At 39.9% G+C, this 12,998-nt stretch overlaps 1 protein-coding gene across 3 annotated transcripts in view; it reads right to left on the reverse strand.

Annotated features, from left to right (window-relative positions):
• The window catches only part of sult4a1 (sulfotransferase family 4A member 1), a 63,557-nt gene extending 52,129 nt beyond the window's left edge, over window positions 1-11,428 (reverse strand). The window contains exons 1-3 of one of the 3 annotated variants that reach the window (XR_002754277.1): window positions 11,257-11,428; window positions 10,943-11,164; window positions 10,675-10,746 (exon numbers count right to left, since the gene is read on the reverse strand). Coding sequence is in view for 2 of the 3 variants with exons in the window: in XM_023350519.1 (XP_023206287.1) it covers window positions 10,675-10,746; window positions 10,943-11,111 (241 nt within the window). In the remaining variant the exon portion in view is untranslated. The remainder of the gene's footprint in view (window positions 1-10,674; window positions 10,747-10,942; window positions 11,165-11,256) is intronic. The other 2 variants (XM_023350519.1, XM_023350520.1) reach the window with 2 other exon arrangements.
• Window positions 11,429-12,998: the final 1,570 nt, after the last annotated feature.

Here is a 12,998-nt window from a genome sequence, read left to right on the forward strand (position 1 = left end):
TGACGTGACAATTCCTTTAACAACACATCGTCACTGATGAAAGGTGGCAAATTAGACAAAATGATTTTTTTAGCAGGGTTCATTAAAGGGAAAACAGTAGTTTGAGTATTTTTCAAAACAATTCCCCTCTCAACTACGCTGTTCACTTTATCAATCGAGTCCAAAAACATAACCACTGCATTGTTCATCCTGGACGCTGCCTTCACACTGTCACACCCAACAAGTTCCCCCAACAGCCAACCCACAATCCTCAACCGAAAAATCCACGCCAACTGGTATTTTAATACCATGTCGGCGTGAAAGGCTCCTAAAACCAGCAGCACCGTAACTTTCCCGGCCATCGCACCGAGCTAAAAAAACTCGGTGCTGCCGGAAAAAACACTATTTAAACACCAGTGAAAACAAAAATGTGTTACCGTGCGAAACAGATGAAACACCACTGTAAAAAGTGACAATCAAGCCTTTAAAAAACCTCACACTCGTTCTCCTTCCACTCCACACATGCAGCAGACGCTCCACATGCGCACTCGAGAGAGAGAGAGCGGAGAGAGAGAGAGGTAGAGAGAGGATAGATAGATAGATAGATCGATAGATTAGATAGATAGATAGATAGATAGATAGATAGATAGATAGATAGATAGATAGATAGATAGATAGATAGATAGATAGATAGATAGATAGATAGATAGATGATAGATAGATAGATAGATAGATAGATAGATAGATCGATAGATCGATAGAGTAGATAGATAGATAGATAGAATAGATAGCTAGATAGCTAGCTAGCTAGATAGATAGATCGATAGATAGCTCGCTAGATAGATTTAGGAGCGCGAGGACAGGATAGGAGTAGGATGGAGCCGGCGAAGCAAGGGAGGATTTCCCCTATGTGGGAACATTTCGATTTGATAAGCCCTAACAAGGTAAGGTGAACTGAATATTTGCAGATGCATTAGGTTTGCTTATGAGGAACTGTATTTTTCACTGTTTCTTATTTTCTGTAAAGGTGAGGTGTTTATTGTGCTTCAAGGAGTTGGGGTACAATAATACACCTCATCCATGTAGTGTCAAAAAGAGAAATCGTTTGAAACCAAAACTGTGGAGAAATTGTTGTTTCTTAATAAAAATGCATGAAATCATCCAAGTTACACAAGCATTAGCCTATTCACTACCCCCTCCCTAGTTCCACAAGCACTTTCACTGTCCTCTGCCTGATTAAGCCCATGCCATTTTTCTAGAGTCACAGAAAAACTTTATTACACAACATGCCATATCACATGACACTACTATTTTGGGAATAATTACACACAGAGAATACATTCAAACAATATTTTATTATACACATATGTGTATACATAATTTATGTAGACAAATGATTTCGTCCTACATCTTTTGTGAAGTCATTCTCAAGAGCCATAATAGACAAAAATTCAATGCATCACACGTGTTAAGATACAGCTGGCTGTGATTATACACCTGGCCAGTAGGTGGTTTTGTGTGCACATGAAGCCTCAAGAAATGAACCCTTTCTCGAACCAGTTGGCTCAAGTGGTTCAATGCCTCATGAGGCTTCATCTCACCATCACTACTTTCCAGACTGATAGATCTTAATTACTGTCTTTCTCAATTGTTCCTGAATTTCTTTGAATCTCGGTATGATGTGTAGCTTTTAAGGATCTTTTGGTGGACTTTACTGTGTCAGGCAGCTCTTATTTAAGTAATGTCTTGATTGAAAACAGGCGTGGCAATAATCAGGCCTGGGTGTGGCTAGAGAAATTGAACTCGGGTGTTAAAAACCACAGTTATAATCTATTTTAACGAGGGGGGCAATCACTTTTTCACACAGGGCCATGATGGTTTGGATTTTTTTTCTCCTTTAATACTAAACACCTTCATTTACAAATTGCATTTTGTGTTTACTTGTGTTGTCCTTGACTATTTTTTAAATTGGTTTGATGTTCCGAAACACTTAAGTGTGACAAACATGCAAAAAAACAGGAAATGAGGAAGGGGGCAAACACTTTTTCACACCACCTTAATTGCTTTTTCGGATGCATTTCAGTGGTTCTTTACTGCAGCATCTGAAAGTACGCTGTTGTGTGGCTGATTAAGGTAACAGTTTTTCATCTTACCTTAAGTGGTTTTATTATTGTCAGCAGACAGTTTACTGTTATTTTTTGGTATTACAGATTGCTGATATTATGCTCTCACCTGGGTGCATTTTTTAGATGCTTTCGGTTAAATTGTGAATAGGTTGTGCTAAAGAGCTGTATATATAGTCGATTATATAGTATATATATAGTTGTATAGGCACCACAGAACCAAACCGTTAGTTCATATATATATTTTTTTCTTTAGTAGGCAGACAGGAAGGAGGGTGAGGAGAGGGGGGAAGACATGCGATAAAGGTCGTCGGGACCGGGAGTCGAACCCGCGACGTCCGCGTCGAGGACTAAAGCCTCCAAACGTGGGGCGTGCTACCCCTGCGCCACCACAGCACGCCCATTTTGTTGTTTTACTTTATGAATTGGGCGCAGCGTCATAGGACTGGGCTGACGCAACATGAGATTTGTTTTTTTGTGTTTTGTCTAACATTATTTTGTGTCCTTAATTTGCGTGGTTACTAATTTGGTTTGCAGTTGTTTTTGTTTAAGTCTCGAATTGCTTCTAGTGTCCTGAGTTGCTGTGCACTATTGGGTTTTAAACTAGAATAATAAAGTCTATTTTAATATTGTAAAAGAATGTATAAATAAAATATATTTTGTATAATATTTTTGTTTCCTCATTTTAAGCCAGACCTACCTGTGTACTGTTAACATTTTTATTCAGTTAAAAATGTTAACCACGAAAAAACATAAACTCTCCTCCAAATCATAGTGCAGCAAATAGAGCGGCTGCTCCCGCCGTCTTTTATCAAACACATTTTCTTTTTGTTAACCTCTTATCGCTTAAAATGAGTCCATAAACTATCACTACTGCTTCTGCATCGTCATCCGTGTTTGATTATTCTAAATTCACGTATGGTATGTTGGGGGGGGGGGGGGGGGGGGTTACTGAATTTTCTTGTGGAATAGGTTCGTGTGTGATGTGTTGCTCCTGCCGTGTGGTTGGACTCACGAACCGGTCGAACCTGTTGTATTGTTATTGGTTCGTGTCGTGTGTGGTCACAGAAATTTGGAAAATCTACTGACAATCCTTAAATCGTGCTGTGTGAACCAGACCTAAAACTCACAAGCTATACTCCTCTCATCTCGTCTCTTTTTTTTTTTTTTTCTCTCATCTCGTCTCGATCACTGCCCTAACGCTCTCTGACTCTGGTCGCTATGGTAACGTTTACATATCCTTTCAAAATAAGATACAGATGCGCCACAAAAACGAACATTTTACTTTTGTGAAAATTTTAACTCACGATAAAGACTAATGGGATCCCTGAGCTTGTTTCTCTGCAACGAGACGGTCCCATCTGGGAGTGAGGAGAGACAATGACACCAGTGTTGCTTATGCACAGGGTGCTTGGTCTCTAGGTGGCAAAGCAGTTTGAAGGCTTCATTGCCTCATTAACGAGCCGGTCACCATTTCATGCAGAGAGGGCTTGGAATGTGGGAATCATGTATGGCGTGGGATAAATCCACTCTTCTGTCTCTTCTCTGGGCCTTTTCCCCTTTGCAACGAAACTTTCCAAATACATCTGCTCTATTTCTTACTCATTTTGCTGCTTGTGGGCTCAATGTTGGCGCGCAAGACGTAACCGAGAGAATCCGGTTAAAGGATTTTCAAAATAAAAGATCCTCCAGATTCAAATAATACATTAAACCAGGGGTCTCAAACTCAATTTACCCGGGGGCCGCTGGAGGTAGAGTCTGGGTGAGGTTGGGCCGCATTCACACACACGGTCTCCTCAGCCGAACCTTTCTGATTGCCTATTACCATATTTGGCCGTAGTCAGGGGCTGTAACAGCCATAATTGTGTAGTGTCTCTTTAAGATTTTCTAGTATTGCTAATAATGTCAAAGAGAGCGTGGGAGAAACGTGCTAGACAGACATGTTAGCTCCCTAACATTTTAGTAATGTTACGGGTTGTTTGGACGCTGCTCAATTTTCATGTCTTATAATATAGCAGCCGTTCAACCGGGCTTTGTAAGGTTGGTGAAGATTTATTAAAGGACAACACTGTGGAATTCCCAGTACCAGTGTGGTTGTGAGTTTTTGACCGTCCTGACGAATCTGCCTCCTCCTCTTCTCCCTTAAACACAACTCAAGCGTTACAGCGCCTAACCTTAATTACTACACTGATCAGCAACTTCCGGTCTAGACCGGATGCTGAAGCACGTGAAGCGGGAGCTGCCATGTACCGCATGCAAATAATGACAAATAGAAAATGCAAATAGGCCTGGCCGATGTCCCGCCCCCGAGAGCAATATACTCCACCGTGATTGGTAAGTTCGTTCAACTCTGCACACAACACTGAAAAGTGCCAATTAAATCAAACTCGCGGGCCGACCTAACATTAAACTTTCATATTAAGGCGGGGGGCCACAAACTATCGTCCCGAGGACCGCAGTTGGCCCGCGGGCCGCGAGTTTTAGACCCCTGCATTAAACAGAAATATTTAATTCTTTCTTGCGCGGCCCGGTACCCGTTCGCAGCCCTGGGTTTGGGGACCATTGCTCTAGAGTATGAACCAAAAGCAGTCAGACACTTAAACTTCAAACATTCCTGGGGGTTTTTTTTGTTTGTTTTTTGCAACACTGCTAAAGAATAAATGAGATCTGTATATGGAGTTGTATAGGCTGCACCTTATTCCAAAGGTTAAATGAGTCTACTGTGACCTCATGTGCAAAGCTGATATGATAAAAAGAAATTTGATCTCAGTCAGTTTAATGTGGGAAGAACTGCTTAAGTCCAGCAGTTCATAAGATAACAGGATAAAGATAGGCGTCTGCTATCAGCCAATAAATAAATTCTCCCTCATTCCTACAGATACTGTTTCTGTAATTATTTATTGCTCATGACTAATTCTCACAGGTTACTTTGAAAGGTCTTGTAACTACTGATGTCTGAGCTAACAAACAGGAATCTCTGGTCAAAGCAGCTCTGAATATCAAGAGTTTAAAATTCCAGGGTGAATAAAATTATGGTCAAAATAAGAAAGTGGGAACAAATCAGCTGAGCACAACAGAGAAAAAGAAGAAAAAGACATACATTTCTGAGAGGGTTGTTTCACTTTTCTGCAGAATATACTAATTGAATATATAACTAGGCCTGTCACGATAGCAAATTTTGCTCAACGATTAATTGTCTCAAAAATTATTGCGATAAACGATAATATTGTTCGAAGACCTTTTTACACTGATTTAATGGAAATGATGTAATAATGCATGCAATTTTCTGCCAAAGATAGATACCCTTTATTTTCAAAAGAACACTTAACACTTGAGCTGATAAACAAAATAAACAAAACAACCAAAAACAAAAATAAAATGGATTCTCAGTCTCCATTAACAAAAAACTCACTTGAAAAAAAAAACTAAACAACATAAACCCAAAGTGGAAATAAATACTGCATTCAACCAAAAGAGTGCAGATTATGAAGTCTGTATATTATGTTGCCCTTCAGTAATAATTAGATTTAAATAGAGACAATGGGCACATCCCACTACCTGATGCAATAGTTCACACTACATGATTTTTTGCTCCTATTTTTCCCCTTACAACAATCTTAGGATGTTGGTCTTTCTAAGATTGTGTGGTGTGTTATGGTAGATCCTCGTTGCCGCTCCGATCTAAATCAGGAATTTTTCCCGACTGGGATCGTTAACGCAGCCTGTTGAATGTGACAGGTAGCCAATCAGAAAGCGAGGATTCTCCTCCGCGTTTTCTGAGGGGAAATTACGTCGGGGAATCCCAAACAGCTGACCTCGCAACCCGAAGTCCAGTGGACATTGGAGATGATATGTGGAAACAACATTAATGTTTATTCAACATGCAAAGAATATAGACAAGAGGAGGAGTTGGAGCGAAATTGCTACCGCAGTTGATAAACCCGGTAACTTTTCAGCTGTTCTTCGTTAACGTGACATAAATAGGTTATAATGATTTTCATTCAGGACTTTACGCTGACACTAGCCACATGCATCGCAGGTAGATTGTAGTAAAGCATTGATTAATGCCTGGTTTTAAAATTAGTTCACTGGACTTGTAGCCACTATTTTGTGCCCATTGTTGGACACCACACGGCAGGAACGAACCCGATCAAACCGTTATACCTAGGATTTCTGTCGGGTAATGTGTGATCTGTCAGGTTTTGAAAATGGGCCGACAATCGGCCGACAGCTCGTGTGCGCTGGGCTTTACACTAAGGAAATGAGGAAGGGAGGGTCAGTGGAGAGCACTGGAGTTGAGCCTTTTTTCATTCGGTGTCATCAACAGAAAGAGAAAAAGGCCGGAAGAGACGATAATGCCGATAATTAAAATGACGTCGATAGTTTTAATTTATCGTACGATTAATTGATTTACCGTTTATCGCGACAGGCCTATATGTAGAAGCCTAAATTCAGTTTTTGTTCATTCAGACTTTAGGATAAGTTATGTTCATATTTCTTATTATAATTTGTGTATTTGGATAAAGATGTTAACTAGTTGGATCTATTGCATAGTAATTTACTGTATTTGGATACACTAATGTCTTGCAAATTTGCATATCTAATTGGAATTAAGGATTTTAGGGTGTGGCTAACGAGAGTCTGTTGGGCAGTTGGAGTGGAGCCACACAGTTTTTTGACCTCACTCTCTTTCCTTTTAAATTGTCGTTTCTCTTTATTTTTCGTGGAAAGGTAACCTTTGTACCGTTTTTATTATTATTTCTGAAGTAAACCATATTAAGAGGATCCAGTCCTTTTTTTGGTTGTCGTTTTTTCGTCATCAAGTGGACTGAAGGGAAAAGATGGAGAGCGTCAAGCTTATGGCTCCTATATTTAGGAAACTACACTATATGTAACGAAACAACTCAATGCCTTATGTAGCAGTTTTTGAGGTTTTAAAATAGTAAACTTTGTGTTTGAATTCAGCTGGTTTCCAGAGTAATGTGAGCCAGCAGGCATTGTTGTTTAGTGCAGGGGAAATACTCAGCATATGGTCTCTGAATGGCTCTTCACACATCTATAGTTGTGGATTCCACTGGCGTCCCACGGTTGCAAAGCAAGTTTGGGGAAAACTTTGAAAGCTGTTTTCTCAAAATGATGGATTGGATAGTGCCAACATTCAAATGACCATATCGTCTTCATTTTTTTATTTCTTTTGGAAAGCTCAACACTTCTGTAAAGAATCTGTGAAGAACTCATAATGTCCTCGAGTAGACTTGTTCTGACTTTTGCTGTAGCAAGTATTCTAAAGCAAATCAACTTAAGGTTCCATATTACTCCTAACATAAGTATTTATCTTTGCTTATGTAAGTAAATCTTAATGATTTGTTTATTTTATTGTGATTATGACAGGTGGCTTTCTACATATGCCTGAATCTCAAGAACATTGTCAGTTTGTGACAATATAATTAGAAAAGGATTTAGATTGTTGAAAGTATTTCATTTCCATTTCCCTGTATGTTCAGGGAACTGTCAATGGGCAAATTTTCCACTGATAATTTTGAGCCATGTTGCACAGAAATTCCCTGAATGGGTAAAAAAAGACGGGTCCACTGTAAACTTTACTATGATCCAATGCAAAGACAATAATGTCTTTCTAGTTGATTCTGTTTTAAAAAAAGAAAGATTAAGAAGAGGCTTTGGTTAGCAGTGGTTCTCCCATGGAGGCTATTTGTGCCCAGCCTCTTTCTCATTGTTGAACCATAAACATCAGAAGGCCTGCAGAGCTTTAAATCTTGTTCTGCTTCTTTTGTTACCGTGTTTCTCTGGAGTCTCAAAGCCTTAGCAATTACTTTGTAACCATTTTTAGACTGATGCATGCCAGTTAGCTTTCTAACTGCATCTTGAGTTAGTTAAAATCAGGGCATGATGGTTTGCTTTTCGACACAGCCCACTTCAGTTGTCAGAACGGTTCTATTTAAGTGATTCCTTGATTCTACAGGTCTGGATAAGAAGACCTGCCTGAGGTGGTAAAAATTAACTGCACTTCCAAAAATCAATATTTGTCTAATATCAAAATTGGGTTAATAATCTGAAGCCTTTGGGTGAGACAACAATGAAAACAAGAAATGGGACAAATATTTTTTTTATAGCACAGCGTGTCGGCATATTGCATGTGAGTCACTTTATTCTGTTATTACACAACAAAGGTGTGTGTTGGTGTTAGGAAGTTGGTGTCTTCCTCACTGCTCTTATAGGGTAAACCAACAGTACTCTCTCTCTTCTTCTGGTTATAAAATATTGGTATTACTAATGGCTAAGACAGTCACAAGTTAGTTGCTGGCATCAGAAAGCTCTGCAGAGTCCCAAACACGGTCATGTGTTTGTTACTTATCTCAGGACAAGATGTGAGACAGGCTCACTAACAGTACAACTGGTGCACAAAGTGACCCAAAAGCATGAAACATGGAGCTTGGTTAAATAAACAAGGTTATCACATAACTATAATAGAGAGGATGGGAAACTGTAGAAAAGCTGCTGAGGTCAACAAGTTCTGTCCAAGCACATATTGGAATGTCTTGAACTATAACCCACACATGTCACACTTATGAAACTTATGTTTTTGAAATCTCTTCTCAGAATGATCTGCCCTCTACTTTTGCCCTGGAGACCTAAATAAATGCCACAAACATCTGAGACTGAGAAAAACAGCTTGGATGTTATTTCTTTGAACTCTCTGTCTCTGTTTCATAACAGAACGCTGGATATATTTCTTCATTTTTGGTCCTTTATTCAATAGACTGGCATAAATACAGGATTAGATCAGTCTAAGCATTAATTCAAAGTTTGAGTCAGAGTCAATGTCAACTTTCATGCAAAAATTTTCTAATTGGTAATTACAGTACTTAGCGTGGCCATTGCATTCCTGTGCAACTCTGCTCGAAAACAATCTGGCTACTAGCACAGTCTGGGCTTTCTCCCATTGACTCAGATTCTCTCTGGTTGAATTTTGACTGGGCCAATCAGGGAACAGAAGGAGAAATTATGAATGATGACGTTGATTTTCTGCTCTGTTTTGAATTATAGTCTAACTGTAGTTTTAGTGATAGAGGTAAACAAAGGCATTCAGTCCATGTTGCTCACACTTCCAAATATTGACTTAACTTTAACACCCGCCTAGAGTTCATGCCTCCAGGAAGCAATGGCTTCTTTATAGCCGAGAGTCCAGACCCTCTTGACGAAGCAAACTGTAGAATAAGGAGCTGGTTTTCTACTTCTGATTACTGTATAATATTTCTATGTTAAAATCTTGTACAATATAGAGAGATTATTAGTCGACCTCAGGCGTCAACATCCAGTGTACTGTTGCCTGCAGGAAGTAAACCTGTATATATTATTCTATAAAGGTTTTTATAACTGAAAACTGTCATGGAGAACTTTGACTAATTAAGTTCAGTTTAAACTTTTGTGCCTGATTCTGACAGTTTTATCTTCCTGGTGAACCCTCAGGGTAAATAAAGCCAGCAGACCTCCTGAAGTTTTCAGTCTAACTGAGATGACTTCTGTTTCTGCTGAACCATTTCTGTGTTGTTTAGGCCCAGGGCCACCTCAGTATTTGGATGGACCCCTGGGCCCCAGGATGACAATCCCTCTCACATAGTAATCTTTTCCTATGTATTTCTCAAAAACAATGTTCAATAACAATCTTTTTGAAGAAATTTACAACTTTTAAGCAACTGAAAAAAAATCTGAAAATATTAAGTATATACAACTTTTATGTCAAATGTTTTCTACTATAGTTTTTTCTCTGTTTAGATCTATTTTGCTTTGGGTTTACTTCATTTATTTGCTTTTCTTGTGCAGTCCTTCCTCAGATGGCTGAGCTTTGGCCTGAGATGAAGAGTACAACTTCTATATTAGTCAATTTGAAGAATTCAGACAGCTTAAGTTTTGGAGTGACTTTTTATCACTAAACTCCTACTCACAAACCACTTTTCTTTAATGACTGACACTTTCCAATTTCTTTCCCATCATTTTCTAAGTTTCCTTAATCTGTACACACCCCAAAATCATCAATGCATGTTAGTCACGCATGTCACATTTAATTTCAGCAGCCATAAATGAAAATATCAGATGATTGACAGAAAACATTAAATATTTATAAATTGGGGTTAGAGTGCTGGCCTGTAATGAGAGGTAAGTCCATGCATAGGGCAGGCTTGGTTAGGCTTTATGTTTTGGATCATTATCCTACAGAGGACAGAATGATGACATATTTTTAGTATTTGGTGAGACTCCAGCTGATTTTTCCTTAAATTGTCCCAGTGTTTCTAAGAATCTCTGACACCCTGTGCTCTGACCAGTCAGTTTATCAAGGAAATCATTCACCTCTCTTATTCTGTTCACCACACACCTACCGTTCCTCTGTGGCTGTCTGCTCTGCAGCCCACACCCTGCACAGCTTGACATGTAAACACCGACCAGCTCAGCTGTGTCTGTGGCTGAACTGGATGACACAGACCACAGGAGACGATGTGGGCTGTAATGCATTGCAACCAGAGTTTAATCCGTTTATGTGATGTGACTCACTCACTTGCTGGCAGGTGATTATGAAACAACCTGCAGACTGTAAAATGCTGTGAGTGGACTCTAAAACCCATTTCGGCTGCACATGTGGATAAAAACAGATAAGAGCAAATTTACAACTTGCATTGCAAATCATAGTTTTGACAAAACGACATTACAACCATTTATGTGCACTGTTATTTTTAAGCTTTGACAACATTACATAAATGAAGTTGCAGAGCCAGCCCAACAATAAGTTAAAGCAGCAACAACCACCGTGCAGGAGGTTTGTTTACCTGATTTCGGGTAGGTAACAATCCATATGTCGCTACTTCTCAGGGAGAAGTTGGAGATGTCCTCCATCTTCCCTCTGCAGAAGGGCGGCAGCCGCACTCCATCAAACTCGAAGTATTTACTCTCAAACTCGATCGGTGTGCTCGGCGTGTCTGCCTCGCTCTCGGCCATTCTTGCAACTCTCCGCCAGCGCAAGGTGGACAGCACGCGCTCGCCCACGCGAACTGTTTCAGTTAGAAAAAGGGAGGATGAGCCGCTGTGTTGAAGATGAGGATGATGATGATAATGATGATGGTGGTGGCAGGACGGGCCTTACAGGATGCAGAGCCTGTCGCTGGATGCGGGCAGCGAGGTGACCCACGCAGCGAGTGGTGACGTAACGCGCGTCCCCGAGAACTAGCATCAGGACCACGCTCGAGGAGTCAGGACGTGCGCGCGCACGGCTTCTTACTAAACGGATAAGGACACAGCTAAAGTTGGATCACCTGTAAGTCTGCACACTCCTGATGAGGCCAGCTTTTCTCCTCGTAGATTTCAGATTGTGAAACATCTCTGATCCACAGACCTCTTCAGGCGACCCACAACATATGTGTTAGATTTGGTTCTGGACTTTGGTTAGGCCACACCAAACCTTTCTCTCTGGAAGTCTTTTTATTATTATTATTTGAATGTATCCCTGAAAACTCTGTGGCACAAAAATATTGTCTTAGGATTTTAATGTACTGTGTGGTAAAAATAAAGTGGTATTTGAAGCTTTTCTATATATTATTAAAAACCTCAGTGTTCTTTTATTGTTTTGTATCAAAGGTACTGCTGAAGTATGTACTGAAACAACAAGTTTGGTTCCATTGACACAAAATGTATTCCTTCTAGTTTCTTTACAACAACAAATTCTGTCTCCCAGTCCTATGTGTTGGTCCAGAAGGATGGGGACTCTGGCAGGAAGTTTCCACATGAACAAAATCAGTCATTTCCAGCAGCTGTCTAGTGCACTCATTTTCCATCAGTTTCTTCTGTTATTATTGACTGTTATCTTTGTGTCCCGGTGTAGTTCTGGGGCATTTTTTGTAGCCTTCTTCTGACTGATACACTTGTACTGTGAGATAATTTTGATCCTTTGTGACCTTTCTCCTTGTTGTTGCCTAAAGAATGCAGACCAGCAAATGTTAGGGATCCTTCAAGGAGAGCAAAGCTCCATCAGGTTCATCATGTTTACTTTCTGCTGGCTGATGTGAAGTTAGGTAGAATGAATGCTGAAACGGAATCATAAAGTATTATTTTAAGGGTGTGTATACATGTGGAATACACACACACACACACACACACACACACACACACACACACACACGCACACACACACACACACACACACACACACACACACACACTGAAAGACAATTTAGAGAGACCAATTTTTGGACTGTGGGAGACAGCTGGAGTACCTGGAGAGAACCCACAGGGAGAATATGCAGAAAGACCCGGACATCTAGGATTCAATCCCATGACCTTATTGCTGCGAGGCAACAGTGCTGCACCACCATGCAACCTAATTCAACAAGGTTATGGCAATTTCTATTATTTTATATGTAGTTTTTCCTCCTATAAATTTGTTTTCTTGAACTATACAGGATGGTATTTGTTGAAAATAAGTCAACAAATACTATGGTGTGATTTTGAAATCATAAAAATCAGGCATTTTAACGGGTGAGTAAAGCCACTATATGTTACCAAATCTTCAGCTTATTTTCCGTCATAAAAAGCTGTAAAATTCCGGTAGCACTTAAATAGCGGTCTGCCTCAGAGACATTCTTTAACCTTACCCCATGTTCCGTTCAATTCAGTTAGAAACTATAAGCATTAATCAAACAGAAAAATTCTATCCAATTCGTCTCTTGACAAAGAACACATTCAGATTGCAAACCCAAACCTGCTCAGTATCACAGCTTGTTGTGAGTTGAAAGACAGGACTCATGACTAACTGAATTTCAACCAGAAACAATTTGGTCCTCGCTGCTGCTGGCGAGTTAAGTGAAGAGCTGCTAAACTCAGCGTCTTCTG

The sequence above is a fragment of the Xiphophorus maculatus genome, chromosome 17 (genome assembly GCF_002775205.1).
Source record: "Xiphophorus maculatus strain JP 163 A chromosome 17, X_maculatus-5.0-male, whole genome shotgun sequence".
NCBI classification, from domain to species: domain Eukaryota; kingdom Metazoa; phylum Chordata; class Actinopteri; order Cyprinodontiformes; family Poeciliidae; genus Xiphophorus; species Xiphophorus maculatus.